This window comes from Passer domesticus, chromosome 14, assembly GCF_036417665.1.
Source record: "Passer domesticus isolate bPasDom1 chromosome 14, bPasDom1.hap1, whole genome shotgun sequence".
Lineage (NCBI taxonomy): Eukaryota > Metazoa > Chordata > Aves > Passeriformes > Passeridae > Passer > Passer domesticus.
This window is the reverse complement of record NC_087487.1, coordinates 5,175,019-5,200,712: the sequence shown is the minus strand read 5'-3', so window position 1 is coordinate 5,200,712 and position 25,694 is coordinate 5,175,019. Positions and strand designations below refer to the sequence as shown.

The 25,694-nt window shown below is 41.0% G+C and overlaps 2 protein-coding genes and 1 long non-coding RNA gene across 7 annotated transcripts; 1 reads left to right on the top strand and 2 right to left on the bottom strand.

Moving 5' to 3' along the window:
- Window positions 1-1,281: 1,281 nt before the first annotated feature.
- Window positions 1,282-5,652, bottom strand: GTF2A2 (general transcription factor IIA subunit 2). 2 transcript variants are annotated; one of them, XM_064388555.1, is made up of 5 exons: window positions 5,608-5,652; window positions 5,196-5,329; window positions 4,650-4,754; window positions 3,232-3,358; window positions 1,282-1,593 (listed from the first exon to the last, which is right to left on the bottom strand). In XM_064388555.1, exons 2-5 carry the CDS (start codon window positions 5,265-5,267, stop codon window positions 1,568-1,570), a joined length of 330 nt encoding a protein of 109 aa, XP_064244625.1. In that variant the 5' UTR covers window positions 5,268-5,329; window positions 5,608-5,652; the 3' UTR covers window positions 1,282-1,567. The 2 variants fall into 2 exon arrangements, with proteins under 2 accessions (XP_064244625.1, XP_064244624.1); XM_064388554.1 differs by lacking the exon at window positions 5,608-5,652 and having other exon boundaries at window positions 5,196-5,592.
- On the top strand, window positions 5,637-13,713 carry LOC135280535 (uncharacterized). Its single transcript, XR_010347425.1, has 2 exons — window positions 5,637-5,747; window positions 7,383-13,713. It is a non-coding gene; the product is annotated as an uncharacterized LOC135280535 (long non-coding RNA).
- BNIP2 (BCL2 interacting protein 2) lies at window positions 9,440-25,442 on the bottom strand. Of its 4 annotated transcripts, none has more exons than XM_064388550.1 (12): window positions 25,315-25,442; window positions 19,971-20,108; window positions 19,355-19,485; window positions 18,569-18,636; window positions 17,562-17,735; window positions 15,564-15,740; window positions 14,820-14,922; window positions 14,571-14,702; window positions 13,843-13,929; window positions 13,613-13,711; window positions 12,185-12,220; window positions 9,440-10,281 (listed from the first exon to the last, which is right to left on the bottom strand). In XM_064388550.1, the coding sequence occupies exons 3-12, from the start codon at window positions 19,402-19,404 to the stop codon at window positions 10,233-10,235; spliced, it is 975 nt and encodes a 324-aa protein (XP_064244620.1). In that variant the 5' UTR covers window positions 19,405-19,485; window positions 19,971-20,108; window positions 25,315-25,442; the 3' UTR covers window positions 9,440-10,232. The 4 variants fall into 4 exon arrangements, with proteins under 4 accessions (XP_064244620.1, XP_064244622.1, XP_064244623.1 ...); XM_064388552.1 differs by lacking the exon at window positions 25,315-25,442 and adding an exon at window positions 21,376-21,678; XM_064388553.1 differs by lacking the exon at window positions 12,185-12,220.
- Between the last annotated feature and the right edge of the window lie 252 nt (window positions 25,443-25,694).

The following is a 25,694-nucleotide window of genomic DNA, read 5'->3' as shown; positions in this document are numbered from 1 at the left end:
CAAAGAAGAACCAGACAGGCAGCAGCTGTGTGCTGATGTTCCAGCAAGTGAAATGACGTGTCTTCCAGTAGATATTACAGAAGTTTATTACAGCAGAAGTGCAGCTGATGCTTTTAGTTGTAAATTCAATCTTCCAAGACCACAAAGTACATTAACCACATCAACTTGGCAGGATTAGCTGAAATTCAAAGCAAAAAATAGCAAGCAGCAAGAAAGTTACGGAGAGCAAAGCAACAAAAAGCAGAAAGAACATTGGCACCAGACCACCTTAACTTCCCTTTGCTCCCTGCTCCTGCTGTGAACAGAAACCACCTCCACAGAAGGAGCAGATCCAGCACAAACACCATCCCAGAAGTACGGTTAAAGCCTGGAGTGACAGGACAAGGGGGAATGCCTTCAAACTGAGAGAGGGTTGGTTTAGATAATAGGAGGAAATTCTTCCCTGTGAGGGTGATGAGACACTAGAACAGGTTGCCCAGAGAAGCTGTGGCTGTCCCATTCCTTGAATTCCTCAAGGCCAAGTTGGACAGGGCTTGGAGCAACCTGAGATAGTGGAAAGTGTCCCTGTCCATGGCAGGGTGCTGGAACAAGATCATCCTTAAGGTCCCTTCAAACCCTGGCCATTCTATTTCTAATGCACACTTAATTGGAAGAAAATAAAAGATATAACTATTTGCATTAGGAGAGTCAAAAGGCTACAGAGAACTTGAAATGGAGAAGTCTGTCTAGAGACAGGAAGAGATTACAAGTAGTTGGAGGTCGGAACAGCAAATTTTTATACTTGTATGAGTTGAAATTCAGTTTACCACATGATTATTAGAAAACAAAAAAAGTTTAAACCTAGAAGATTGAGTCTGATGTAGAACAAGAGAAGACTATGGGACAGATACACATTTGTATCCCTTAAGACAAAAACAGATACTTATTGTGCAATTGAAATAAAAGGAACTTGTCTGTTCTTTTCATTTCAAAAATGGTTACTTACCATCTGCAGTGTGCAGTGAAGGGCAGGGCACGTAGCAGAGCTATTTATCATCAGGAAAATGCAGTCACAAAAACACAAACATGCTGCCCAGCAAGAGCTGCTAAGCTTTTGCTGATGTCCTCCTCCAGCATTCTATAACAGACATTTCTTGCAACACCTAACAATGCAACCACACTTGGAACCCTGTAACTGAAAGACTTTTTCATTTGCAAAATTTCTCTAAACACACTTAGAAAATTTTGGGGAAATATGGTATGTTAATGCTAGTTTTAAACAAAGTTTTCCAATGATCACTCTTTCAAAAGTTTTTAAATAAAAGTTTATTACAGAAATTATTTTGAACAAAAAAAGACAACAGTATCTCTTGTAATTAAAAAAAAGGTAACAATATATTCATGCCCTATAAGTTGAAATGAAGAAATGCTACAGGTATTTCTTCCACTGTCATTCTGTGGTGCTTTCTAGTATGGATTAACTCACATCTGCATCACAGGAATTGAGTATGATCAGTCCCTCTCCATGCTTCTCTCCAGAAAGTGCTGCATCTTAACAGAAAATATTGCAGACAAACCACAGGTCTATTCATTCTGCAGTATTGGAACCAGTGTCTAGGAAAGAAAAGAGAAAGTGAGACAAATACACACCCCCACTGAAAACAGAACTAAGAACTTTCTCTAGTATCTTCCCCAAGTTCTAAAGAGTTCCCCAAGCATTTTAGAACATGTTCTGTACCTACACTATTGCCTCTACTGCTCTCAAGCCATGCATGAACTGCTTGTGCTGCTTCACCTCACTTAGCAACACTGAGAAGAGCCAGCACAGAACTCCAGAGCTGTATTAATATTAAAAATATTAAAAGCTTTGCTCTAACATGTAACAATACACAAACCCTTTACTGCAGTCAGCCACAAGCACATCTGGCTATCATCTACTAAGGTTTTTGCACATCCAGCACCATAAGCTATGGTGGAGTGTGGGCTGCAGCTTATCATGTATTTTGAAATAGATGCAAGAATGAGCATGATCTTCACACAGCAACTCAGACCAATTCTCTGTTCTTTTTGTCACAATCACCAGTTAATGCCAGTGCATTTTTGATGCACTACCATTAATGTTTTCTTTTTTTTGTGGAAAAAGTATATATGTAACTCAAATATGGGGAATGACAAGCCAGTGTTTAGTACTGGTCCTTCAACAAGTCAGCTTCTCGTGGGAAAAAAAAAAAAGGTTGTAATGTTAATAGCAACTTCAAGTCAGCCAGTTTAAATCTTATCTGCACAATTTATCAGGAATGAAAATGATTAATACTTGGAAAGTAAAGTTTCCTCCACTAGCTATAATAAGCACACAAAAACCAAGCAGTAAGATTATATGCTTGGCTAATAGCAGAAGTCGAGAAAACAATAAATTCTGTCAACTCTTTAGAACTACAACTTGAAGGGACTATTGTAAGCATGCCAGGGTCAGGAAGCCATGAAGAACTTGTTTCAGAGGTCTATGGTGCATTTAAATAAAGCCTTTTCCATGCTCAGTTCCTGCTTTTAGCATCACTCCCTGAGGATGAAACAAGCAGCACCATTTCACACAGCTTTAGCAATACTCTGCCACATTGATGGTTTTAAAACTTATAAAGCAGCTTGCCACAAAGTCACTGAATTACTTTCCCCAGTAAAGAATCTCAAGGGACATGGACAAAAGTAATCCAGTCAAGCAGATACGGATTGTAAACTCCCACAAGCAGTGTACAAACAGAGGGTCTGTTAGGCAACAAGTAAGTCTTATGACTTGCAAATGCACGCAAAACCTTTTCATGGGATTGTGTCCCCAACTATCAAACCCAGAGAATGACTGCTTAGACACTTTTCTCAGACAATTCCTTGCTCACAGTTGAAGCACTCTTTGGATTCAGTAAAACATGGTGCTATCCTAACAAATAAGTTAGTACTAGAAAACTCACTACACAGAAAATAAAGATTACTTCTGCCTTCTAACTGCTCTAGTACTATGTACTTCCCAGCAACAGGTGCACAGCAGTCCCTAACACGGTTCTACCTCAGTGCCTGTGAGTCAGGGAAGCATTTAGCTGGCTTTTGTTTCATCTCTCATCAGATGTAAAAGGGAATACAGAGCCCTACTTCCGTCTATGTCATACAGTCAACCTGGCTTTAGTAAGACATTTAGTCAAAGCTTTCAAAAAACCATCAAGTCTCATGTCTCAGCCTATTTATGCCATATTTCATACTTACTTTTTCCATCACATGCTACAATTTTCACTTTATCCACTTTGACAAGTTCGGTGACCTCCCTAAATTCCACGTCATTCAGTACAAATGTCCACACATTGTCACAGAACCTGTACGTGTTCAGAGACCCCTACAAAAACACAAGAGACATTTTCTATAGGATGCATCTCAAAAGCAACAGAAAATGATGAGTATCTAGTGAACTATGTCCCTTCTAGAACAGATTGCTACAAAACCAACGTGGACCTGAACACATACAAGCTGGCAAGCAAGCAGTTCTGAGGAACACTGGAGTTTAAATGCCCTCCAGTGGCTGAAATTCTCAAGACCATGGAGTAACAGGATATCCAAGGGGAGGCTCCTCAGGTAGGCAAAGTTTTACAATTTTTCTAATGTATACAAAGGATCAGTAGCAGGAAACATTTCTTAAAATATTGGGCCATTAGAAAAATCAGATAGAGCAGTGATCATAACAATATGTGAATTCTGCAATTGTTTAAACAAAATGATAGCTTAAATAAAAAATCATGACAAAACTGACATATGTGACAGAAAGGGGCATCCCTCCAATTTGATGTATTACTGAGGATGACAATATGGAAAACTTCTGACCTTCACTTTTACATATTTTAAATTGACATTCTTGAACTTAGAACTTAAACTCCAAGTAACATTTTTAAATTTATCCACTAAACACATGCTAAACTGTTTTTTATACCATACTACATATACAAAACAATTTAGGTGTGCTAGAGAAATTATGCTATTTTTAACATCTCTGTATTGTTTAAAAATCTAGTCTTTTAGGAACCCACATCATGCATGTGTTCTACAAAGACTGTAGAGAAGTATTACAACAAAAGCTAACATGAAGCTGGGTTTTGTGCTTTTTTCCTTAACATTACATTCAAGCTGACATTTAACAACTTGCTGGCTGTCTAACATCAGTTAGGGTGGCTTACAGGGAACACTTTTTCCAACTTATTTTTCTATGATACCTACAGAAAATAGCTACTAAATGATCCAGTGAAAGGGTGGATCTAAAACTCTCTAGTCTCTCTTCCCATTACCCACGTGGCTGAAAACCTGGCCTCATCCCACTTTTGCTAGGGACAGCTGCAAGAAGCAGAATTCTCCCTCCTCATCTGCAAGACACTGAGGATGGCAATGTTATCCACCAAAAAAGCAATTCCCTCTTCCCTGTTTTCAGCACCTGATTTCTGCATTCATTCAAAAGCCCCCTGGCAGACCAAGGTACCGAGCCCTACAGCTGCACACACAGTGTACATGGAATTAGTCATTATTAGAGCCAAAATCAACCCTCTGAAGCTCCTGATTAGAGCACACGGCTTTAAATGACATTCTGCACCAACACTTAGCTGCTGTAGCTCATGTAAAACTTTAAGATATCATTTCCTTACCCTGAAATTGACTCTGTTCCTGACTCGCTGTGCCAGTGCTGAATTTATAGCTTTATCAAACTGAAGGAGCACCTGAAGGGCCAACTGAGGTGTGATTTGCTGGGACTGAAGCAGTTGAAAAGAAAACAAGTTTTGAGTTGTTTCAAACATGCAGTATAAGTTAAAAACATCAAAACAAAAGTCACTTCAATGAAACAGGCTTCTGGAAGAACAATCTACAAAAAAAATATATTCCTCTATTTATTTCCATTTTTGTATTTCAATCCTGTATCACACAAAGATCTCTCATAATAAATATTTACTGGAAACAACCAGAGGAACAGCAAATTGACTCCCATGTTCCAGTTAAGCTGGCTGTTAATTTACTGAGCCACATGAGATTATGCCACTCACAGAAAACACTTTCCTTTACCCAGAATGTACAGAAAAGCACACCACAAGTGAACGGAGCACCAAACCCTTACGATTTCAATCAGGAACGACAAAGCCGTTTGGATACAAACTTCTGCCTTTATTAAGCGATGGCCCAGAGCCCAGGCCCCCAACCTGTATGAGCTCGTCCAGGCTCTCCTGCAGGCTGTTGCCCAGCGTGGTGTTCCTATAGAGCTGATAGGCCATGGTTCGCCGGCAGCGCTCGACACCTCCTGCTCATCCACGGCTGCGCGCCCGGGCTCTCCTCGCTCTCATCGGAAACAAACAAAGGCAACAATAAAACCCTCCGCGCCCGCGGCCCAGCCCGCGGGGCACACACCGCCTACCAAACCGAACTGCCCCGCAACGCCGCCCGACCCTGGGCGCGCTCCGCCGCCGGGGCCGCACAACCACAGCCCTTCCGGGCGGGAGCCGGGCACCGCGCGGCCCCGCCGAGCCCCTCCCGGCCCCGGTCCCGTCCCGGTCCCGTCCCGTCCCGGCCCCGCCGCCGCCCCGGGCCCGGCCCCGCGCCGCCATCGGCCCTCACCGCGCGCGGCCGGAAGCGCGGCCCCGCCCGCGCCGGAAGCGGAAGGGGCGGGCCCGGGCCGAGCCCGCAGCGATGGCGCGCTGCCCGCAGCGCCTGGACCGCGCTCGTTGGCAAAGAAAGGACGGCAATGTTCGCGAGAGGTAGGTGAAGAGTCTTCTACTTGCAGTTTTTCTATTAGAGGGACAAAGGAAAACAGTCACGTGTGTGAAGAGTGTTACTAGCCCAACGACGCCAGTTCTATTATCCGTGACGCAACCGGTGCTTTTGCACGATTACTGCAGCTTCACTTTGCTGTAGAACACTGCACATTGTTATCACCCACAATGAGGTTTACAGCCACTAATTGACAGCGTAATCATTCTATATCAACCCTTCAATGTACCATTCAAGCATTAGAGCACCTTACTGCTCAGGTCTTGCTTGTTAATAAAAAGGTTTTGTTAATGAAAAAAAAACATTGCAGAGCCACTGCTAAACTAAGCATCTGTCCCTCGTGATTGTTTATTTGTAATTATTAACCTGGAATTCGATCCTACCAGTATTAACTAGCAGTTGAGCAAGCTAGAGTAAGGAATGTGGGAGGGTAAGGACTTTTGGAAAACATTCTGATAGCTTCTCTTCAGATCATTTTCAGTACTAAAACAATTCATGTAAATCAGAGTAATCTGGGCAGTTCAAATTGCAAAACTGAAAAAAAAAAATCTAGTTGAGCAAAGAATGGCTTTAATTTCACTGATTTCAGTCATGCTTGAAGGGAATGATGAAAAACTGACAGGAGTGCACCCTCTCACAAATGCTCTTTTTTCCTGTTAGTTTAATATGGGTAATGACATGTGATAAAAGAAACAGTGTAACATAGAATTCTGAAGCTAGGGAAGCTGCAAGATGTCCTTCAGAATATGAATATTTAACTATTCCTTACATTTCAGAGTGTTACTCTGACCAAAAGAAGGTGTCCTTTGTGGTAATCGGCGGAAGAAATGCAGCACTCAATATGAGTGATCAGCAAATCTCAAAACTTTATTGATAGGCACATACATTTATATTGGTGTTAATGAGGCCAATACATATTGCAAAAAGCGAGCTCATTATTGGTTAGTTACTTATCAGCTAACTATGCCTACCTTATCATTCTTGAGGCTACTATGCTGCAGCTGTTTACATATTTTCTTCATGTTTCTAACTAACGATCCTCTCCCCCATCCTGATGTTGCACCAAGGGCACAGTGCCCTTGCCAGGTTTGGACACTGACTGCTGACTCCTATCCTCGTCTCCTTCATCCCTAACTAACGGTATTATGTCAGTGTGACCTTTGTTAGCTAGCCAGCTGTTCACAAAATCCTCCACAGTCCTTAAAAAGTGTAATTAAAGCACCTGTTTCAAGTGTCTCTGACAAGCAGCCAGTGGAACAAATTCTCTTGAGAATGATCTGCATCCACAAGGACTGAGTGAGAATTTTGACTTCAAGAGTTGTAAGGCTTCTGTGGTTACAAAAAGCATGCAAGCTCTTATCCCTCTCCCCTCCATTCCTCCTATGAGGTTTTTGAGGCAGACTGGAATGACTTGAGAATTCAAGGCATTTCCAGAGACAACAGCTTTTGAGAAGACACAATTTAAACCATCCTTCTAGATACTAAATACTGTGTAAATCTGCAGGATTCAGTGTCAAATTTTTGTCAGTGTAAGAAAGATGCTTTTTCCCAAGAAACTTTCCTCCTTGTGACAGACTTAGTTAATAAAGTGCCTGTTCACAATGCACTTCAATGTTTTTCAGTCAACTGCAGGCATTTCAGCAGCTGAGTCGGTGAAGCTGACATGACCAGGCACCAACAGCACTTTGAGGTCCTTCATTGAGGATTCCATTCCTACCCATGTAATCCAGCCTTGAAGGATGACACAGTTAGCTGCTGAAGTTTCACAGTGTGGTTGGAGCCTGCAGGGAATGATGCTCAAAGCTGCTGGAACAGACACGGGCTGCGCTGTCCTCGTGACTGCGACTGGGAGGGGAGCTGCTGCCTCCCAGTACAGTGCTCCTCACAGCAACTGGGGCTGTTCTTCACTTCTTCACTGAGAGCAAAGGAAAAAAGTATCCCAAAATGATGAGCTGCAAGGAGCCAGAGGGGAATAATTCTTTAGTACATTTCTTTCTCAAGCTGCATATCTTTAGAGACAGAACAACTGCTGTGCTGTATACTCATTCACAACAACTTACACTAGAGAAATAAACCATTTATAAGCACATACACATGTCCAACAGAAATCATACTACTGCAGCATGAAACTGTAGAATCCTTGGCCACCAGGAGAGACAATAACAATCCCATCATTTGGTAAATGTGGAATATACATATGCTGTGTACTGCACTACACACACAGGAAGCCACAGGACACAGAGAACTGCAATCCCTCCATTAAGAATGTAATTTTACTGAGACTAATCCCTTTACCAATTAGGAAAAATTGGAAATGAGATAATCAGAATGCTTCCTTTTTAGCTTAGGGCACATGCAAACCCAGTAAAAATCAGATTTGCACAGTTGTACAGACCACACTGTGAAAGTATCAGAAGTAAAGGCTGCAAGTGCTCCATGTACTGACTTGAACTTTACAGCAACATCAAAACTGAAGCAGGAGATAAGACAGCCCCAAAGAAAGTGCATTTGTGTTCTGCTTTCAGAGCAAGATCCAAACCTGATGGCGTGGTGCAAGGCAACTTGGCATTGTCTGTTGTGTGAATACACCCTGCCTATCAATGTCCTGGAAACTCTGATACAGAAACTACTGCAACAAAAGGACTTAGATCTTGAGATGAAAGTATCTGAACTGCAGACTTCAGTAAACCTCCAGAGACATGAGCACTTCTCCCTCACCTGACCTCCATATGCTCTCAGTCTATGCAGGTATCACTGGAGACAGTGGATTAATTGTAACTTGCTAAGTCTTGACCAGGGGCTATCTCACTACTGCTGTTCATCAGTGTCATGGAATAATCTGGTTGAACATAACTTCTTTTTTTAATAAGGTAACTAAGTAACATTAAATATAGTTAAAAAGTGATATTTTTTAGCATTAAGACAAAATTGTGAGCACAGTAAACACCAAAAGCAAAGATTTAATATACTTGCTACAACATTATATTGCTCAACTCCTGAATTTATTTGCATGCACCTGCCCTTACATGGAAAATGCAATGTTTATAAAAAGATGTTACAAACTTTTACAAGGTATCAACCAATGCATTACTGTTGTCCCAGTAAACCTAGACACACTAGTTATGTGTCCAAGAAGACCTCTTGCAGACACAGATTTACCACCTCTGCAGGGAGTGGAAACACCCCAACCTTTAAAATGCTTCTTAAAAGCTAAATTGGTGCTGGTATCATGTGCCTAACAGCTTTAGAAATGTTTCATTTACAGGAATGACACAGGTAGCATAAGACTTCTCATATTTCTGCCCAGAAAATGGTATTGTGACTAGAATACCTGTTATAAATGAGCGCAATGGGCCAGTCGGGTCAATTATATAGCCAATTTATTAATACAGAAAAGAGAAAGCAAATCGCAGCGCTGGGCGGCGGGGGAGTCCTCGCTCCACCAACTGCCGCGCCGAAAACTGTTCCGTTCCCCTTTTTGTACCCCCCGCGCTCCCAGCCCCGTCGCATTTCCGGTGCTCCTCCGCTCATGTCCACCCGGTTGTTAGAGGGTCTCCTTCTGCCTCCTGGTGGTCGTCGAATAGGGCCTCTGGTACTTTTCCTCGGCGCCCCCCTCTCTGGGAACCTGTGTAGCTCCTGAGTTCTACTGAGACCAGAATTCCCACCAGTAACCACCAAGATTCATCCACAAAGAACTGCAATGAACTCATTCCCTACTGCTAGCTGAGACAGTCTTGACATCCTGAAGCAGAATCTAAATTCACAACTTCAGCTGAAAAAGGTCTGGTATCTTACCAGTCAGTTCAGCTTTTGTGGCTTAGATTTAAACTTCCTGGCCAACAAACTGCCACCACAGAACTGCAGTTCTGCATCCTGAATGATGGACTCAAAGACACCAAAGCTGGAGCTCACTTTGGCGAGGTAAAGGAGTGAGCTGGTGTAAGGTAAATGAACAAAAATAACCATCTCTGTATTTGTGAAAGCCAAGTTAATTTGATTGTTAATATCCAAACAAGTTTTCATGACAACAAAGAAATGCACTTGACCATTTACAGCAAAACAGATTTATACAATAACAACAAGTAACTTATGGCCTTGTCTACCTGCAAATGAATTCCTTCAGCAGGTACACAAAATATATTGTTCAGTCATAAAAATATATATATTATCTCTTTCCTTTAACATTTAGGTATATAAATATTTTACTGAAGAACATGCATCATTTAGATAAACAGTTGCAAGAACATCCTCTGAAAACAGGGTTCTTTGCCATTTAGCAGTATAAAACGATTACATAAACAGCAAATAAAGTCAAGACAAACCAATACAGCAGTAAGCAGTTCATTGTGTGCTAGTCCAAAGCACCTTTTGCAACAGATTATATAAGACATGCACACAGAGAATGCACTGTAATGGAGCACAAACAGCATCGTTCCATCTGCGTGTTCTTCAGTCTTGTTTGGACTCCAAATTTACTGTTCACTTTTCTGTTCTTGTTTTCCATTCATCTCTTGGTCAACTCTGCTTAGCAAAGAAAGTAGTAAGAGTAAACTATGTTAACATAGCTCATCTTATTAAGAAAAAATATTAACAGGAAAACACAAAGCTTTTATATGGGAAATGTTTTAGTAAATAAATATTAAATTACATTTAATGTAGTAGTCGTGATGTTTGGGTTCTTTTAAATATCTATTTTCCTACCACCCCCTAAAAATTAATTTAAATTGTTAGGAAATCATTTAAGTAACTACAGCACTTGAGGGGAAGCATTTAAAAAGTGCAAGTCAGGTTTGACTACTGAAGAAAAAAGCATGGACTGTGCTCATAACAACAAATGCAAGCAGAAATACAGTACAGGCAACATGACAATACTGCTAAGCTCTGCCACTGATGAATTCATAAGCACTGAATTACCTTCTTGGCTTAATTGCTATAACATTAAAGATAACAGCACTAGTTGAATTAACAAAAGTGAAGAGGCTCCTGCAATAATTTTTCTATTATGTTCTAAGACTCTTGCAATTACCCTGGAAAAGTTCACCATCATGCTGATAAAAGTGGGTTTGATTTTGTACCGTATTTCTTACTATCTGCCTTGGGACCAGCAAACAAAATGCTGCTTTGCAGAAACCAGGGGATGATGAGATTGGAAGCCCTGCATAAAATGTACTTTTCCTCTTTACAGTAAGAACAAGGTACAATCTTGATAACATCTTCTGGCAAATAAGTTGTGCATGGAGGTAAATTAATTTTAAAACCAACAGCAGTTCTAAAGTGAGAGACTGTCTCTAACAATCTGCCTAACATACCTGTCCAGTCTCTCAAACTATAACCAGCCAGTTGTTCAAAATGATAGAAACAGTGACAGCTCCATTGGGCGACGAATCCATAAAAAGGAGCTGCTTTCTACCTGATTGAAGGGTCAGTATCCAATTCTGCCTGTGATCTCTATATCTAATTTTCACTGAAGAACGTACTACTTTTTACAAAAGTCATGGTGGTACAGGTGAAGTTAGCAGGGACACCAAAAAGTGCTTGTTCTAGTGGAGATTTTTTAAATTGTCACTTAAGTGGAGTAATTCCTGAAGAATGTTCAACACATGACTAGATTTACATGTGAGCTTCAAGAAATAATTTAAATTCCTTTTACTTCAATTTAAGTGTTCCCCTACCCAATTTAGACAATAAGCCTTCCTTAACAGTTAGGCACACAGAGGAAAAGTAATTAAAAAAACTCCAAAGTTAGTAGCAAAATCTTTCAGTCTCTTTGTTAGTCAGTGAAAAATAACATATCCACTCAAAAAAGTCATCAGCTATGGAATAGCTTGAATAGTTAGCAGGAGACTGGAAATTAACAAAGTGGAAATCTAGTATTTATTAGGAAGGAACGTAGGCACTGCAAATACAAACAGCACTAAAATACTAATTTAGATTGTATCTATGCAAGTTAATAACTAAAAAGGTAGCAAATACCAAAAATACAAGATTCAGTATTAGAACTTCTTACGGAGTTGCATCTCTGCTAATGCATAGCTACAGCTTAGAACTAAATACAGCTCATTTCCAGAGAGAATTCCTGTTAGAAACAATGACATTTGCTTTAATGGGTTCATACAGGAGCACTACTTCTGCCTCTTAAAGACTTCAAGTTGAGAACCCATGTATCCCCTTAAAAGTGAGTATCTCACAAAAAAGTGTAATAGAAACTATTTATAAATAGCTGTCTGAACACCCAGGGTGAGTTCTTTCAGATTCCATACTGCCTCCAAGTACAGCATAGTTGCTGTCATGCATAAACACTCGGGCACTAGTGCATGTTTATATTTACAAATGCTTATTCCTTTATGCAAGCCAATCAACTGGGAGTTAGTTGCAGTGCAAATTGTCTTATCTAGATGCAACCCTAATCAAAAGATGAATATACCTTTTCTGTTTCTTTCTAAACTTTTCTTCTTCATACCTTGGTGAGGAAAAGTTTTATTTCAGTAAATATAACACATAAAGGCCAAAATCAACAAGCTGCAAACCAGTATTAGTGTCAATAGTTTGCAGAAACTTAATTTTGAAACTGATATAATTAAGAAAAAAAACCACACTGTACCTCCATTTATTAGCATTAAACAAAAACCATTAAGATTTAGTTACTATGACATAACAAATGAATTCAATACAACCTCTTGTATAGTGTTAGCATTCATCAATAAAATCTAGTCTGTATCCATAACAGTTTGAAGCCAGATATAATCCTCCACAGAAATCTGAGAATTAACTCTTTAAGTTAACCATGTCCAGACTTTGCAGAACAGTTAAAGGTTCATCAGTACAGAGAGCAATCTCTTAAAACTCAGAATGACAGTCTGAATATTCAAAACACACCCATAAAACCCCAGTAAAAAAAAAATTCTAAAAACAGCACAATGCTGCCTCAGCTTTGTCATGTGTTTCACTCCCACCCCATGAAAACTGGTTTTCTGTCTTACAGTAAGAGTTAAACTGTGGAACTGACTACTGAAATAGCCAGCCATCTGCAGGGGGCACAAGGCTTTGGATGTGCCCTCAGTGACACTGGGCCACCTTCCCCCAGTTTGTGTCACCTGCTAGGATGCAGACAACACAGGGTTTGTGTGTCATACCCTCTAAGAGGCTGTCATCAGGATTGTTAGTGTTTTCACCTGCTTTTCTTAAGACCCAAGTTTATGGTTTCTACTCTGTTACTGCATTCACAAATGCTTTTGACAAAAGGATCATCATCTTGTTTGACAGCAGAATTGTGCTGATGTTAAAATGGCTATTTCTATCTGGATGGGAAGGAAAAAAAATGACACTGATGCTGTCTTCATTTCTTTACCAAAGTGGCTTAGAACTGTAGTGGGTAGGGGTTCAGCATTTTCCCATCGCTGCTTTTCTTTCAAATGAGAACCCAATCCAATGATATTTCAGCACTTTACTTGTTCCACATTTTAATTAAAACGCTTTAGAAGACATTATAAAAAACTTCAGCGTCAACATTCCCACAATTTCTCATCACAAGCCAGTTTAATATACACACCAAGGTGCAGATCAAGTGGAATGAGACTTTCTCTAGAAGGCTTAATTCACACACCACAACTTAGTAATTGCACAAAGCTCCACTGTGAAAATGACTATACATTAACATTTTGGCTGTCCATGCTACTCCATTCCAAACTGCCTTTAGCAAAGAGGTCAAACATGGACACTCCTCCTACAGAGAGCAATTATCTCAGTTAAGTCATTATGTGCCAAGTGTTACATTCAAACCAAACACTGATTACAACATCTAGCAGTCCTAAACCCCAATCAGTGTAGAAGATGTTGGAATAATGAAACGTACTGTTTTATGCATTCTGGGATGCCAACGTATTCCATGGGGATGAGTTCAGCTAGTTCTGCCAGGGTAAAGACATACCTAATTTTTTGGCTGAATTTTGAGCTGTGGAAGAACAAATGCAGGGTACAGTTACAACTCTAAACATTTTTCACTAGGTCAATATTAAAACAGTCTTTTAAGATCAAAGCAAACAGTTGTCAGAATTATTTATGAAAAAGCTTCCAGAGCATTACCTAATAAAAGGTTTTGTGATGGCCAGGAGAGTTCTGATGAACCAGGAAGGATGAACTATGATCAACGATTTCAGATTTTTCCTTAACCTGAAGGATTTAAACAATGGATAATTACTAGAACAAAAAGGCAGCATGACCAGGGGTTTTGGAATATGTAAGAAGTATGTTTTGAGAAGCACAACTGTCACATAAACACAGTATTCTGACATCCCAATATTAGAAGTCGACCTCCATCAGAGGAAAAAATACCACACAGCTGTAAAACGAAAGCTAAAGATTCAGTATCAATTTGACAAGGAAATAATATTCCAAGGAGAAGCTCCTTTGAATCTTTTTACAGAACCAATATGAAGTGGTACACAAAGAACCTCTCTTATTAACCTTATGTTAATACATTAAGTTCTAAGGATAAGGATGTAAGGATATTCTACAGGATAACAATATTCAGTATTCTAAGAGTACTCTTTGCACTAAAAAAACACCCTGAGAACAAAAGCAACAACAAGCATACACAAAACCCCCAACCAACAAAAAAAAAATCCACCACACAACACTACCCAGGCATGTTTGTAGCATGATCCCACATTGCCTGGCTTAGGAAGAGGTTTTCAATACACCAATTTCCTTCATCAAGTCTTAACCAGAAGGGACCAGACACCACATTAAACAGCAGTTTTTCTATCTCTAGGCACGTGAATATTGTAAGAAAATATTGCAGAGCTTCTTACCTTCTATCAATTTGCTGGTAACATTTCCTAAGCCAGCCTAAACTTGGCATTTTTCTCCGTGTTGTTGCACCATTCAGGTAAACTATCATATAGTTCTCTGCTACTAACAGCTCTAAAGTGCCAATTACATACCTGGAGAGACAAGCAAAGAAAACCTCAATATCCACAATCTTCATCTGAAAGGAATTCCTAGTAGTGCTCCAATATATTAAAGATAACAAAACCCCAGAAAGGCAGAGGATGACTTACTTAAATAGATTGTCCATTAGGTATCTGTAGTTAGGCTGGCTGCTCTCAGGCATGAAGCAAACAGCAAACACAACAATGGCATTTAACCCATCACCATAATAACCTAAAAACAAAGAAATACGCAGCAGTAGTGACAGAGGTGACAATACACTGACTATATTTACACAAAGTCAAGCACATTCAGTAAGCTTTTTCATTATTTACCTTAAAGAGATGTACACACATCCATATGGACACATTCACACAGTTACAGAAAACATCAAGGTATCTTTTTCAAGTTTGTCTACTTCTCAAGCAACAGCTGAAGCTGATGTCAATCAAACACTACCTATAACCAATGTTTCAGTGCAGAACCTCAGTACATTTAATATCTTATGTTCTTAAAGTTTAATCAGCTTTTCTTCCAACCTAAACTTCACAGACTGTTGGAAAGAGTCATGAATTTATTTCTGCCTTACTAGATCGATAGTTAAAGTTTTCAATAGCTAGGGAAAAAAATTAGGTAGCAGTGACACTGTAGGATAAATATATATTATTACATTGGTGCATTTTAGTACACGTCACCATGTGTACATTTTGGAACTTTAGTTTAATAGAGAAAAAATTACTTTATCAACCATGTCTTAATACTGCAACAAATGAAATACCACAAGTCTTTATGCCCAAAGCTCTTCCTCTGCCTCCCCAAATCAGCTTAAAGAAGTGTTGCTCAACAGTTCCCCAGAGCATGTCAGCAGCCCTTACCACCATGACTGATAACTTTTTTGTATGGTTCGATTGCCTTCATGTCCACCCTATGGTCCTGCTCTCCGATGCGAAACATTCGCCAGCGGCGACCGTCGTCCTTCTCCTCTGCCACAGTGTACTCAGCCAGTGAGCCTTTCCTAACAACATCAGTAGTTTTTGGTTTTGGAAGATCATCTGCCAAAATGAGAACGTGTTGAAGACCCATTATGAATACCATGCATAGTGACAATCAGCTATGACACAAGTTAACCACTTTGCTATCTAATCTATTTTGGAATTCTTCAGCCAGTCAGACACACCAGCTGATGTCATGGATATTTTAATTCACATACTCATGTTGGCAGTTATCTGTTGACTGTAATTTTCTCTATTACAAATATGTGAAAAATTTCAATTCATGGAGAAGCCTAATTAATTGTAGGCTTTCAGAACACAGACCTCAATGAATTTCACCAAAATAGACAAAGTGGTTAACTCCAATGAGAATTACAGAGGTTGATCACAAGATTTACATGAAGCATGATTTAAAACATTGAGGTACCTTGCAAGCAGACATGCAGACAAATCTATTGGAAATTAAATGTAATTCACATGTGCAATCAAAATATATGAAATTTGTGCTGACAGGAATCTGTAAGACAATTTGCTCCAATGAAATTATGATTCTTGACTTTGTTGCATGGACCTTACCCAAAGCGAGAAAAACCTACTGCAAGTTAGTTGTCTGTTCCCGAAACAAAGCTGTTAATTGAAACTATCCTTCCAGGAAAATGAAGGCAGCAGCATTAAAGGAAGAAAAGACAGAAACCCTTTTCAGCCACTTTTAAAAACAAGACACAAACATCCGGAACATTTCCTTCGCATCACTGCCAAAGTAACCCTAAATACCAATTCTTCATCATTAAAACAGTGAAATCCTTTTACAAATTTAAACACACAGTCTTTGTTAAGAAAACTTCCACTGCAATATGCCCTTAGCTATTTAAAACCAAAACCACCCCCTTATTCTTAAGAGTGTTTCTTTCTCCACAGGTAGTGTTTCAAACATAACAGTGAAAAGAGAACTTCCTGTTTATTCATGAATTTTAATTATTTTATTTTCAGGATGAGAAAATAATAATTGAATTTACATATTTACTTATTAGAGACATTCCTAAACCATGAAGTTTACAGGTGTTAGAGACTCCAACAATTGGCCCAACACAACTGTTTTTGGCTTCCCTAAAGAGGGCCTTAAGACATTATTAAACTCCAAGTTTAAATTGTTTTGTGTTTTAACTCCTACACAAAACATTTATCTCAAATAAAATTTGTTAGAACCTCCAAGTTTTGTCTATAACACCTATTAAGGTCTTAAAACTGAGATCATCACTAGTGTGGCTATAGCTACTTTAGATTTCTATGAAGTCATTTCAGAGTTCCTTGACATAAAATAGAGCATCTTCTACTGCCTCTAGTCAATCTGGAAATTTGCCTACTCTAAGGCTACTGAGCTTTTGTCATTCTCACCAAAGGAAGACTTGAGATCAGGTATTACTTAGTATTTTTAAAAATACTATTCAGTTCTCCTTAAATTGCAATTCAGCAATTTCTAAGTAGCTCATCTATAACCCTTTGTTTGGCTCCCTCCACTTAAAACTCATTTCTAACACATGTAAAAGACCTTGGGTACTTTTTTCTGTTGGGTGATTTTTAAAAACTTACTGCAATAGAGGATTTTCCATAACTTCAACTCTTATAGATGCATATGTACATGATCTTCACCTAAGTTTACCTGCAGTTACAGCTAGTAACTGTTTGCCTGTTTACTGATCAGATGAGGTCTGATTTGCTCTTTTAAAAGTCACTGCATCTATTTCTAATTCCTAATATAATCAATCCCTTGGTATTTCTCCTCTGGTACTATTGAGTTGTAGCTATTTCTCACTAGAGAAACAGTTGACCTGCACTAAGAAAATATTTTAGAGTATCAGACAAAAGAACCAAAATACTCACCTTCCCATTCAAATTCATTGCTATTTTCTGAAGGAGTATCTAAATCATCCAAATCAATCTCTCCACTCTCATCCAAGTCATCAGACAAAACAGATTCCTCACAGGGATCCAAAGTTAAGCTAATATCTGGAGCCATTAGTTTCTTCCTCAATTTGGTTCCATTACCCTCTGTATCTAAAGAAAGCATATTTTTTATTTTGAAAGCTAAAGCAAGTTTAGATAAGCATATTACCAAGACAGAAGAGCACAGTTCTTTCCCATAATGCATTATAAATTAATGTCCATAATTGAAACAAAGTATTTTTGGAGTAAGACACTAATAGAGGATGGAAAGAACAGCAGAAGTTCTCAAGTTACCCACGGCACACGCAGTCTGAGCAGGCTGGCAGACACTGCTACCCCTGCCTGCTGCACCCAGGGGTCCCAGGAGCTGCTCCAGATATTACACTGAATAAATCTCGTAAATAATACAACAGAATCATGTCCCTAGCACTTGCTTTTGTTAGGCTTCAGTGACATCATAACCATCTTTGATAAAATAGAAAATTATATACGAGCTGAAAAAACCAAAAAGACTGACAGACAACAGTGAGGACGTAAAATTAAAGAATCTTTTCTGTGAATACACAGAATGCTTCAAAGTACAAGGCAAATATTGGCATGATTTAGACAGGAGCTGAAAGCAAGGAATAAAATCAGATTACCAATCCAGCACTGGAAATGCCGCAAGTAAAGCAGACAAAGTCCAAACAAATTTTAAATGTAAAAACCTCCAAAACTCCAATCAATGAAACAAACCAAAAAAAGCCACAAAAAATAAAAAAGAACCCCAAACCAAACAAACAAAAAATCAAACCAACCAACCAAACAAACAAAAACAAAAAAACCAAACCAAACAAAAAAAAACCCAAAACAAAACAAGCAAAAAAATCCCCCCACACCAAGGAGCTTTAAAGCAGCCACTTAAGTAGAAAGCAGTCAGCTGGGCTGGAGTGGAATGTTCTTACCAGCTTCATTTTCTGTTCCAGCTGCAGCCAATCCTTCAGACTCAACAGGATCATCCTCTGGCAGGGGCCTGGGACACAAAGAAATTATTGTTACAAACCTGCTTTGACATTATTTTTAATGCCATGTATTAAGACTTATACATTCCTACAAAAACCCACTGTAAAGTTAGGGCTGAATTAACTTTACTTATAGCCTAAGTTCAAGCTTTCAATTAACAAACACCAAGGCAGCAGAAAATTCCTTTACAGTATTCAAGTGACCATCCCATCCTGTGACAAATACCAAAACACTGACTACTACCAGTGTGTCATCCCTAAAAAAACTTTGTCATATTCTTGCTTGACAAAATTTGACATGAAAAAAATTACAGAAGTATTTTAGCAAGGTTACCACAGAATGCATCTAAAGCTGATTTAATTTTTTTGTAGGCCCAAGCACCACTAGGAGCATAAACTTTAAAAGACTTTCCTCAGAAATTCTGCTTAATGAAATAAGCAAAATTTAGGTCATGAGGCACTGGGAGTAATATGCAAACAATGTAGTTGCAAAATATTATCAGAGGAAATAAACAAAGCCAAGCTTACAAATCTTCATTTTAGAAACACTGGAAACATCAACAGTGGCAATCCTGAAGAAATATGCCACGAAACCTTTTCAAAACTGCTATATTAATGGAAATCACTTCAAGATTATTACTGAGTATTAGTTCACCAGGAAGATCAAGAGGTAGTTTATTGCTGATGTTATGTGTTTGATGCAAATTACTTTAAAAAAGAATTCAAAACCTTGGAAAATCTTCATCTTGCCACTCTTCCTTAAACTCAACCCCTTCCATTCTCCTGCTAACTTCAGTTGCTAACAGAGACTCCTGATCAGGCAGAACCTCTGGTCTTCAGCACAGAGGGCTAAAGAGGAGCTGCAGGAACATAGCAGAAGGTGTTAGTTCAATACTGTGCTAATTCCCATACTTCCAACACATTCTTTAGTTTATCACTAATTTGAGGTACTATGCAGAATAAAAACAAAACAACACAGGGAAAAGTGTTGGGTTTTTTTTGTTTTGTTTTGGTTTTTTTCCATACAAAACTCCTTGGGGAATGGTTTAACATACAATAATTTAGGTTGCAAGGGATTTAATGCAGTCAAGGAGGATCAACCCCTCAGTTAAAATTAAGGCTTTGAGCAACCTCTTCTATCATTTATGATTACACCAGTTCACTCCAAAATGTAAGAAATGTAAGAAAATGTAAAATTCTATAGGAGGTAATTAATAAGTGTATATTTTGAGAAAAAGTCTAAATGGTCAGATCTCAACTACAACCCGTTAAAAAAAAACCCAAAACCAAACAACCCACACACTTTAAAGATAACTGTTTAAGACAGTGTTTTTGGAGAACTCACCCTATGATGTGCAAGTAAAGCTGTAGTTTTTCAGGCTCACCCATCACCAGCAACGAGGAATCCCCAATAACAGAACATGGTAAACCATTCTGCTGACATAAAAATCCAAACCAGTGGAAGCTCTTGGCTGTGTTGGCTCTAAAGATTGGCAGAAACAGGTAAACTTATCAATGAAGGTAATAAGAAAACCAACATCCATCAAAACAAGTGTCATGGTTTGACCCTGGCACAGTGCCAGGGCCCCCATGAAAGGTGTATTTCCAAAATGGTTGCTGTGAGATGTGACCCTGAAACAGAACAAAGCAGGCTCCCACTTGGGGATGGAGGGAAAAACACAACACTTGATTCATTACAATATCTAAAAAGGAACACACACACAAAGCTAAGAAATTAAAATCCTCCAAATACATTCCTCCTCCCCCCTCCCTTTTCTGCACAGAATGAAATAACAGCTTAGATTTCCACCCCGTCACCATCTCTCAGGTAATCAACTTCCAGTTCATCACCACCCCTCAAATAATCCACCCTCAAATCCATCAGGGAGAGAGGAGTCCCCCCTTGCACCATAGGCTTCCCCTGGAAGCACAATTGAAACCTCCTGTGCTTCCATGTCACTCGTGGCCCTGCCCAGAGAACATCGGCCCTCGTGACTTCTTCCCCACCATGTCCAGTGCTCTCACCACTGGACACGGGCCAGGACTGCTTTTAGGGCTCCCCGTTTAAAGATGCTCCACCCAGTTCCAGAGGCAGCAGTCTCTCAATTTTGGGACACCAGTCCCCCCCAGATTTCACCCCCTGGGGCCGAGGGGCCTCGTGAACAGAGATCTTCCTCCCCACGGAGACAGAGGGCATCTCACACCCCCTTCAGCCGTCTCTGTTCACGCCGCTGCTTCACTCCTGACTCCAAGGTGTTGCCTCCCCCTAAATACAGTCTCTGGGTCACAGGGAAAGAAAACATCGGTCTGTCCATGGCTATACAAGAAAGAGTCCAGCCCAAGGCCACTCCATCATCTCTTCCCACCTAGGATTCTTCTCACCGCTTCTAACATCTCTCGCTCTCTTTCCTCACACTTGCCCACTGCTTCATCTCTCTTTCCTCATTCTGATTCAGGAGGATCAGTATTTGTAAGGTTTCCATTATTCTACAAAGGGGTTAAGATCTTCACCTCTGTCTGCCCAGAACTCCCACAGCTGCCGGGCACCTTCTCTGGCTGCATCCCCCGCTTCTGGCCGGCCGTGCTGCCAGCACAGTCTCTATCTCTCTCTCCCGGGGGGCTGCCCAGACATCCCAGGTCTCCTCCACCCCTGCCCCTTTCGGGGGCTCTGGCCCCCTCCCCTCAGGCCGCATGGCCTCCCCTGCCCCACCCAGACGCAGCTGGGCAGGGGGAGGTCAGACTGCACTCACCAACGCAGGATTCCAAAGAGGGAGTTTCTCTGGGAATGCTCTGATTTTAACCCCGGTGTGTTCTCAGAGGCACATCCAGATTTCCAGTGGCCACACCAGGTGCCCATTTCAAATCTGGCCACTGATTGGTTTAACCTCAACTTTTCCAGAAACTCACTTCCAGGCCAAACCACGACAACAAGAAGCCATGGTATTTTGCAAAGAACCAATCAACACAGAACAGCAGTAAGTACAAAGTTTGAATGCAACCAATACTGCTTATTAACCCAGAGATATAATTTTTTTAACATGGCTGAAAACCAAATTACACTTACTGTTCTGTAGGACCAGCTTTCCTTTCATGGCAAATCCAATTTTTTCTTTTTCTGACATGATTTTAAAATGTCCTGCAGTGCTTAAAGCTATGCTATCCAAGTTGATTAATCAAGAAAAATTAAGTGATCTTTTTGTAAAACTGCAGCAATACAAATTAAACACTAATGATCTCAATTTAAGCCTGTTTTACTGATACTTCCCTGCTTCCCTCACCCATAAAATTTCAATAAAATTTCCAGAAGGTAGGAACCTAGTTCCTCTTAAGGGCCAGATTCTCTCTGAGACATTCAGCACCTGCACCTCTCAGTTGTTGCTCTTCAGCACTGTGAGGAAGCTGCCCCAGCCAGTGCCCTCCCAGCTCTCCCTGTTTGTCCTGACTAAAGCACTGCTTGGAAACAAGTCCTGCCTCTCACCAAGCTGATGATGTTCTCAGCATACAAGGTGTGGATACTCCTGGCCACCAACCTGCTGGCTGCACCAGTGGGTTTTAAATATTTGCTCAGAGGGAAGGTCACACTTGGATCAGTAGTAAGAGTGAATGTGTGCAGAGCTCTCTATGCTTTTGTTTCAGGACACTGAGCTGAAGCCCAAGGAGCTTCCCCAGGGGCACTCAGCAGTCAGGAGAAGGCAGAGGTGGAAGAAGGCTGCTGGTTCCAGCAGCATGGAACAAACCAGCTGATGCAAACATGCAGGTGACTATAAACCTGAAAGAAAATATAAACTCGTGACTTCAGTGTTGAAGGACAAAAAACAGGCAGTCAAAACAGCCAAATATCACTCCCCCAGGCTGTGACTGTGCTGCTGGCTGTAAGACACTCCCCTGGAGCTGAGCTGCACTGCATTCCCTACACAGTTGTTGAAAGTAGGGGTTTGCTCCAAGACTCAAACAGTTTTCTTCCCACACTTTTGAAGAATACCAAACACCAAGTAACACCTATTAATTCCAAATGGACAATTCCTTTCAGTGCAGAAGCATTTCTACCTGCACTTACTTCATCACACTGGGGTAAACCTGTTGTACTAAGACAAGAGTTTAAAAGCTAATCCTGCTGTTATCTAAGCTTAAGGTGCCTTTATGGAACACTCCTCACTTCTTGCAGAATTCTCATCAGCAGTTTCTCATTAAGGTAGATTATATAGCAATCATTTGCTAAGTACCACACAGGACACCTGAAAGCAACTTACAAGGCAAGCTTGGAGTTCAACCTCAGATAAGTCAAAATGCAGGTTTTCAGCATCCTACTTAACACCCAGACTAAGTAGCTGGTTTGGATGTTTTGACTTCAAGTCTCACCTATAAAAGCACCATCAGTTGTCAACTAGAAGAATGAGAAATTAAGAAGGAAGGGTAATCTTTTCAAGAAAGTCAGAAAAGTGATGACTTCAGAGTTATTTTACATCGACCAATAAAAATGCTTACTAGCAGGCAAAAAAACCCCTACTTCTGCTTATGCAAACTAAAGCTGAGATTAGAATACTCTTTCTACCCCTGCTGTGGCACTGCTGACATGTTTTTAAAATGCCAAAGCCTTTTTAAATCAGCTGTAAATCTAAAATCTAAAAACGTATCTTGGAAAATGTAAATTTTAATAATGCAAGCACTTATCAGTCACATAGAAAAAAAAGCAAATAATTTCTACCTGATCCTAGCACTCTTTATGGCCAGCTCAAAAAGGTTTGGTTTCCAAGAACAGCAAGCCTGATCTTATCCTCCATTGCTCATTACTTTCTATTTTGTGTAAAGAAATGAAAAATGGAGTTATCTAAAGGTCAGAAACTTCAAAACCTCAAATATCTGGATGCAGGGTTGCCAGGAGGTTCTGCTCTCTTACTGGAGCCACTGGACTTTAGAACTCTACAATGCCTTTTATATTATTAAGTATCTCAACAAGCAAGTCATGGTATTACAAAAAGGGAGCACATCACTCAACCCACTGCTCTGTCACTACAGCTAATGAACAAATTCCCATTCCAGAAGAGCAGGTTAAACCTACTTAAGTTTGCATCTGAAGAATGTCACTGCTTGCACCAGAGGTCAAACATCAGTGTTTTCATCCTTTTTTCCTAGAAAAATAGATAATTTTCAGAGTTCTCTCATTAACTCCAAGCTGCCTTAGCTGGTAGGTTCTGGAATATCAAGTACAACAATGTTAAGAAGCCTGTTAAAAGTTGCCATGTATAAAAATGTCCAGTACAGCTAAAAAGAGACTCGGGTCTGTCCCAAAGACCTAAAAAAGGGGTGGCAGCAGGGGTGGGACAGAAGGACAACAGAAAGCATGAGATCATCTTATTAATGAAGTTAAAGGCTGCTTGCAAAAATTGTTATTTAGGTTTTCACCTTTGAATTCTCAGGCAAATACAAATAATTACAAGCCAGACATTTCCATGGTCACATCTACCTATCCAGTACTAACACCTATATTCAGTACTTGACCAGCACCCCCATATCTAAAATAGAATAAATACAAAGTCCAACTTCGCAGGACAATTTCAATGTCAAGCATTTTTACTGAAAATTTACATTTTTACATTTTTTTTTCAGTGTACCTGACAGGCAAAGAAGAGAAAGCTGTTTCCATCTCAAAGAGTCAAAATCAACTTCAAAACAAGGTTACCCTACATTCTCCCTCCCCACATTTCACCTTTATTGTGTCAACAGAAACATTAACTGAGTGTCAAGTTAATTCCAGGTTTCAGGCATTAAAGAGGTGCTTTTAAGAGTAATTTTCACATTTGATTTTACAACAAGCCTAAAGCAAGGAACAGACACATCTGGTACACAAACCCACAGGATGCAGCTCACTGCAATTTCTAAATGTTTCTGTAATTCCAATGGTCTTTAGAACGTGGCCAGATTAGCCATATAAATCCAGGACAAGTTTCCCAAACCTGAAGATGGCCCTCCAGACTTCACCAATTGCAAGTCTCCACATGGGACGATGCAAGGACTATAGTTCATAACAGATAAATTGTCTCCTTTTGCTCCTTTCTCTCAGCATCAAAGCACAGAAAAGTCAGACGGCTAAAAGAGAAAACTTCTGAAAACTCCTGCACAGGAAAGTCAGACAGATAAAAGAGAAAACTTCTGAAAACTCTTGCTTTCCTCCCGAGGATCCTACTTTAAACTCCACATCCAGAGCAACAGAGGGTCTGTATTTCTGCACCACTAAACTTATTTAAAGGTAAACACTAACTTCTCAAAACAATCCCAAAGAGTTTATACCCTGCCCAGATATTCCTTTGTAAGAGTTAAACATACATACAAGTGAACCAGAAATAATCACGATTTAGCGCACTGCATTAGCAACAGGAAACAGGAGGAGCTCAGACAAAAGGCACCAGAAAGCCACTGCGACTTCCGCGGCCCGGCTCGGCACCGCGCTACCCAAACCCTGCGGGCAGGGCAGGGCAGGGCAGGGGGTTTGCCCCTCGGAGATTTACGTGTTCAAGCCCTTCCCTCAGCGGCGGGCGCGGCCGAGGAGCTGCCCGGCCGCGGGGTCCCTGCTCAGCGCCAGGCCAGGCCAGAGCGCTGAACCCCCCGCAGCTGCGGTGGGGCCGCGGCCCCGGCTCGCCCCCCGCCCGGCCCGCGCAGCCCGGCCCGCCCGCGCCCCTCCGCGGCCGTACCTGGGAGCGGGGCCGGGCCGCGCTCGGGGCCGCGCTGCGCTGCGCGCCCGCGCTCACCCGGAACCGCATCCGCCGCCCGCGTCACGTGACGGCCCGGGCCGCGCGGGGCTCGGCGCAGCGCGCATGCGTGAGCGGGGCGGGGCGGGGCGCGCGCCGCCGTGAGGGCGGGAGCAGAAGGAGCCCCGAGAGCCGCTCCGAGAGTCACCTGGCGTGCCGACAGCGTTGTGCAAACGCTCCTGGAGCGCTGTCAGCCCTGGCGCTGTGAGCACTGCCTGGGGCAGCCTGTGCAGTGCACGACAGCCTGTGGGTGAAAGCCTTTTCCCGGCACCCAGCCGTGCCCGTGCCCCTCGGGAGCTGCAGCCCGCAGTGCGCTCGCCCCT

Coding starts and splice junctions, on each gene's coding strand:
- GTF2A2 (XM_064388555.1), bottom strand. CDS start 5,267: ATGGCCTATCAGCTCTATAGGAACACCACGCTGGGCAACAGCCTGCAG. Junction 4,755..5,195: donor GCCTGGACGAGCTCATACAG/GTTGGGGGCCTG, acceptor CAACTGCTTCAG/TCCCAGCAAATCACACCTCA. Junction 1,594..3,231: donor TGTAGCATGTGATGGAAAAA/GTAAGTATGAAA, acceptor TTTCTTTCCTAG/ACACTGGTTCCAATACTGCA.
- BNIP2 (XM_064388550.1), bottom strand. CDS start 19,404: ATGGAAGGGGTTGAGTTTAAGGAAGAGTGGCAAGATGAAGATTTTCCA. Junction 18,637..19,354: donor CAAGATGAAGATTTTCCAAG/GTTTTGAATTCT, acceptor TTTGTGTCCCAG/GCCCCTGCCAGAGGATGATC. Junction 10,282..12,184: donor TTTAGAAAGAAACAGAAAAG/GTATATTCATCT, acceptor TTTGCTAAGCAG/AGTTGACCAAGAGATGAATG.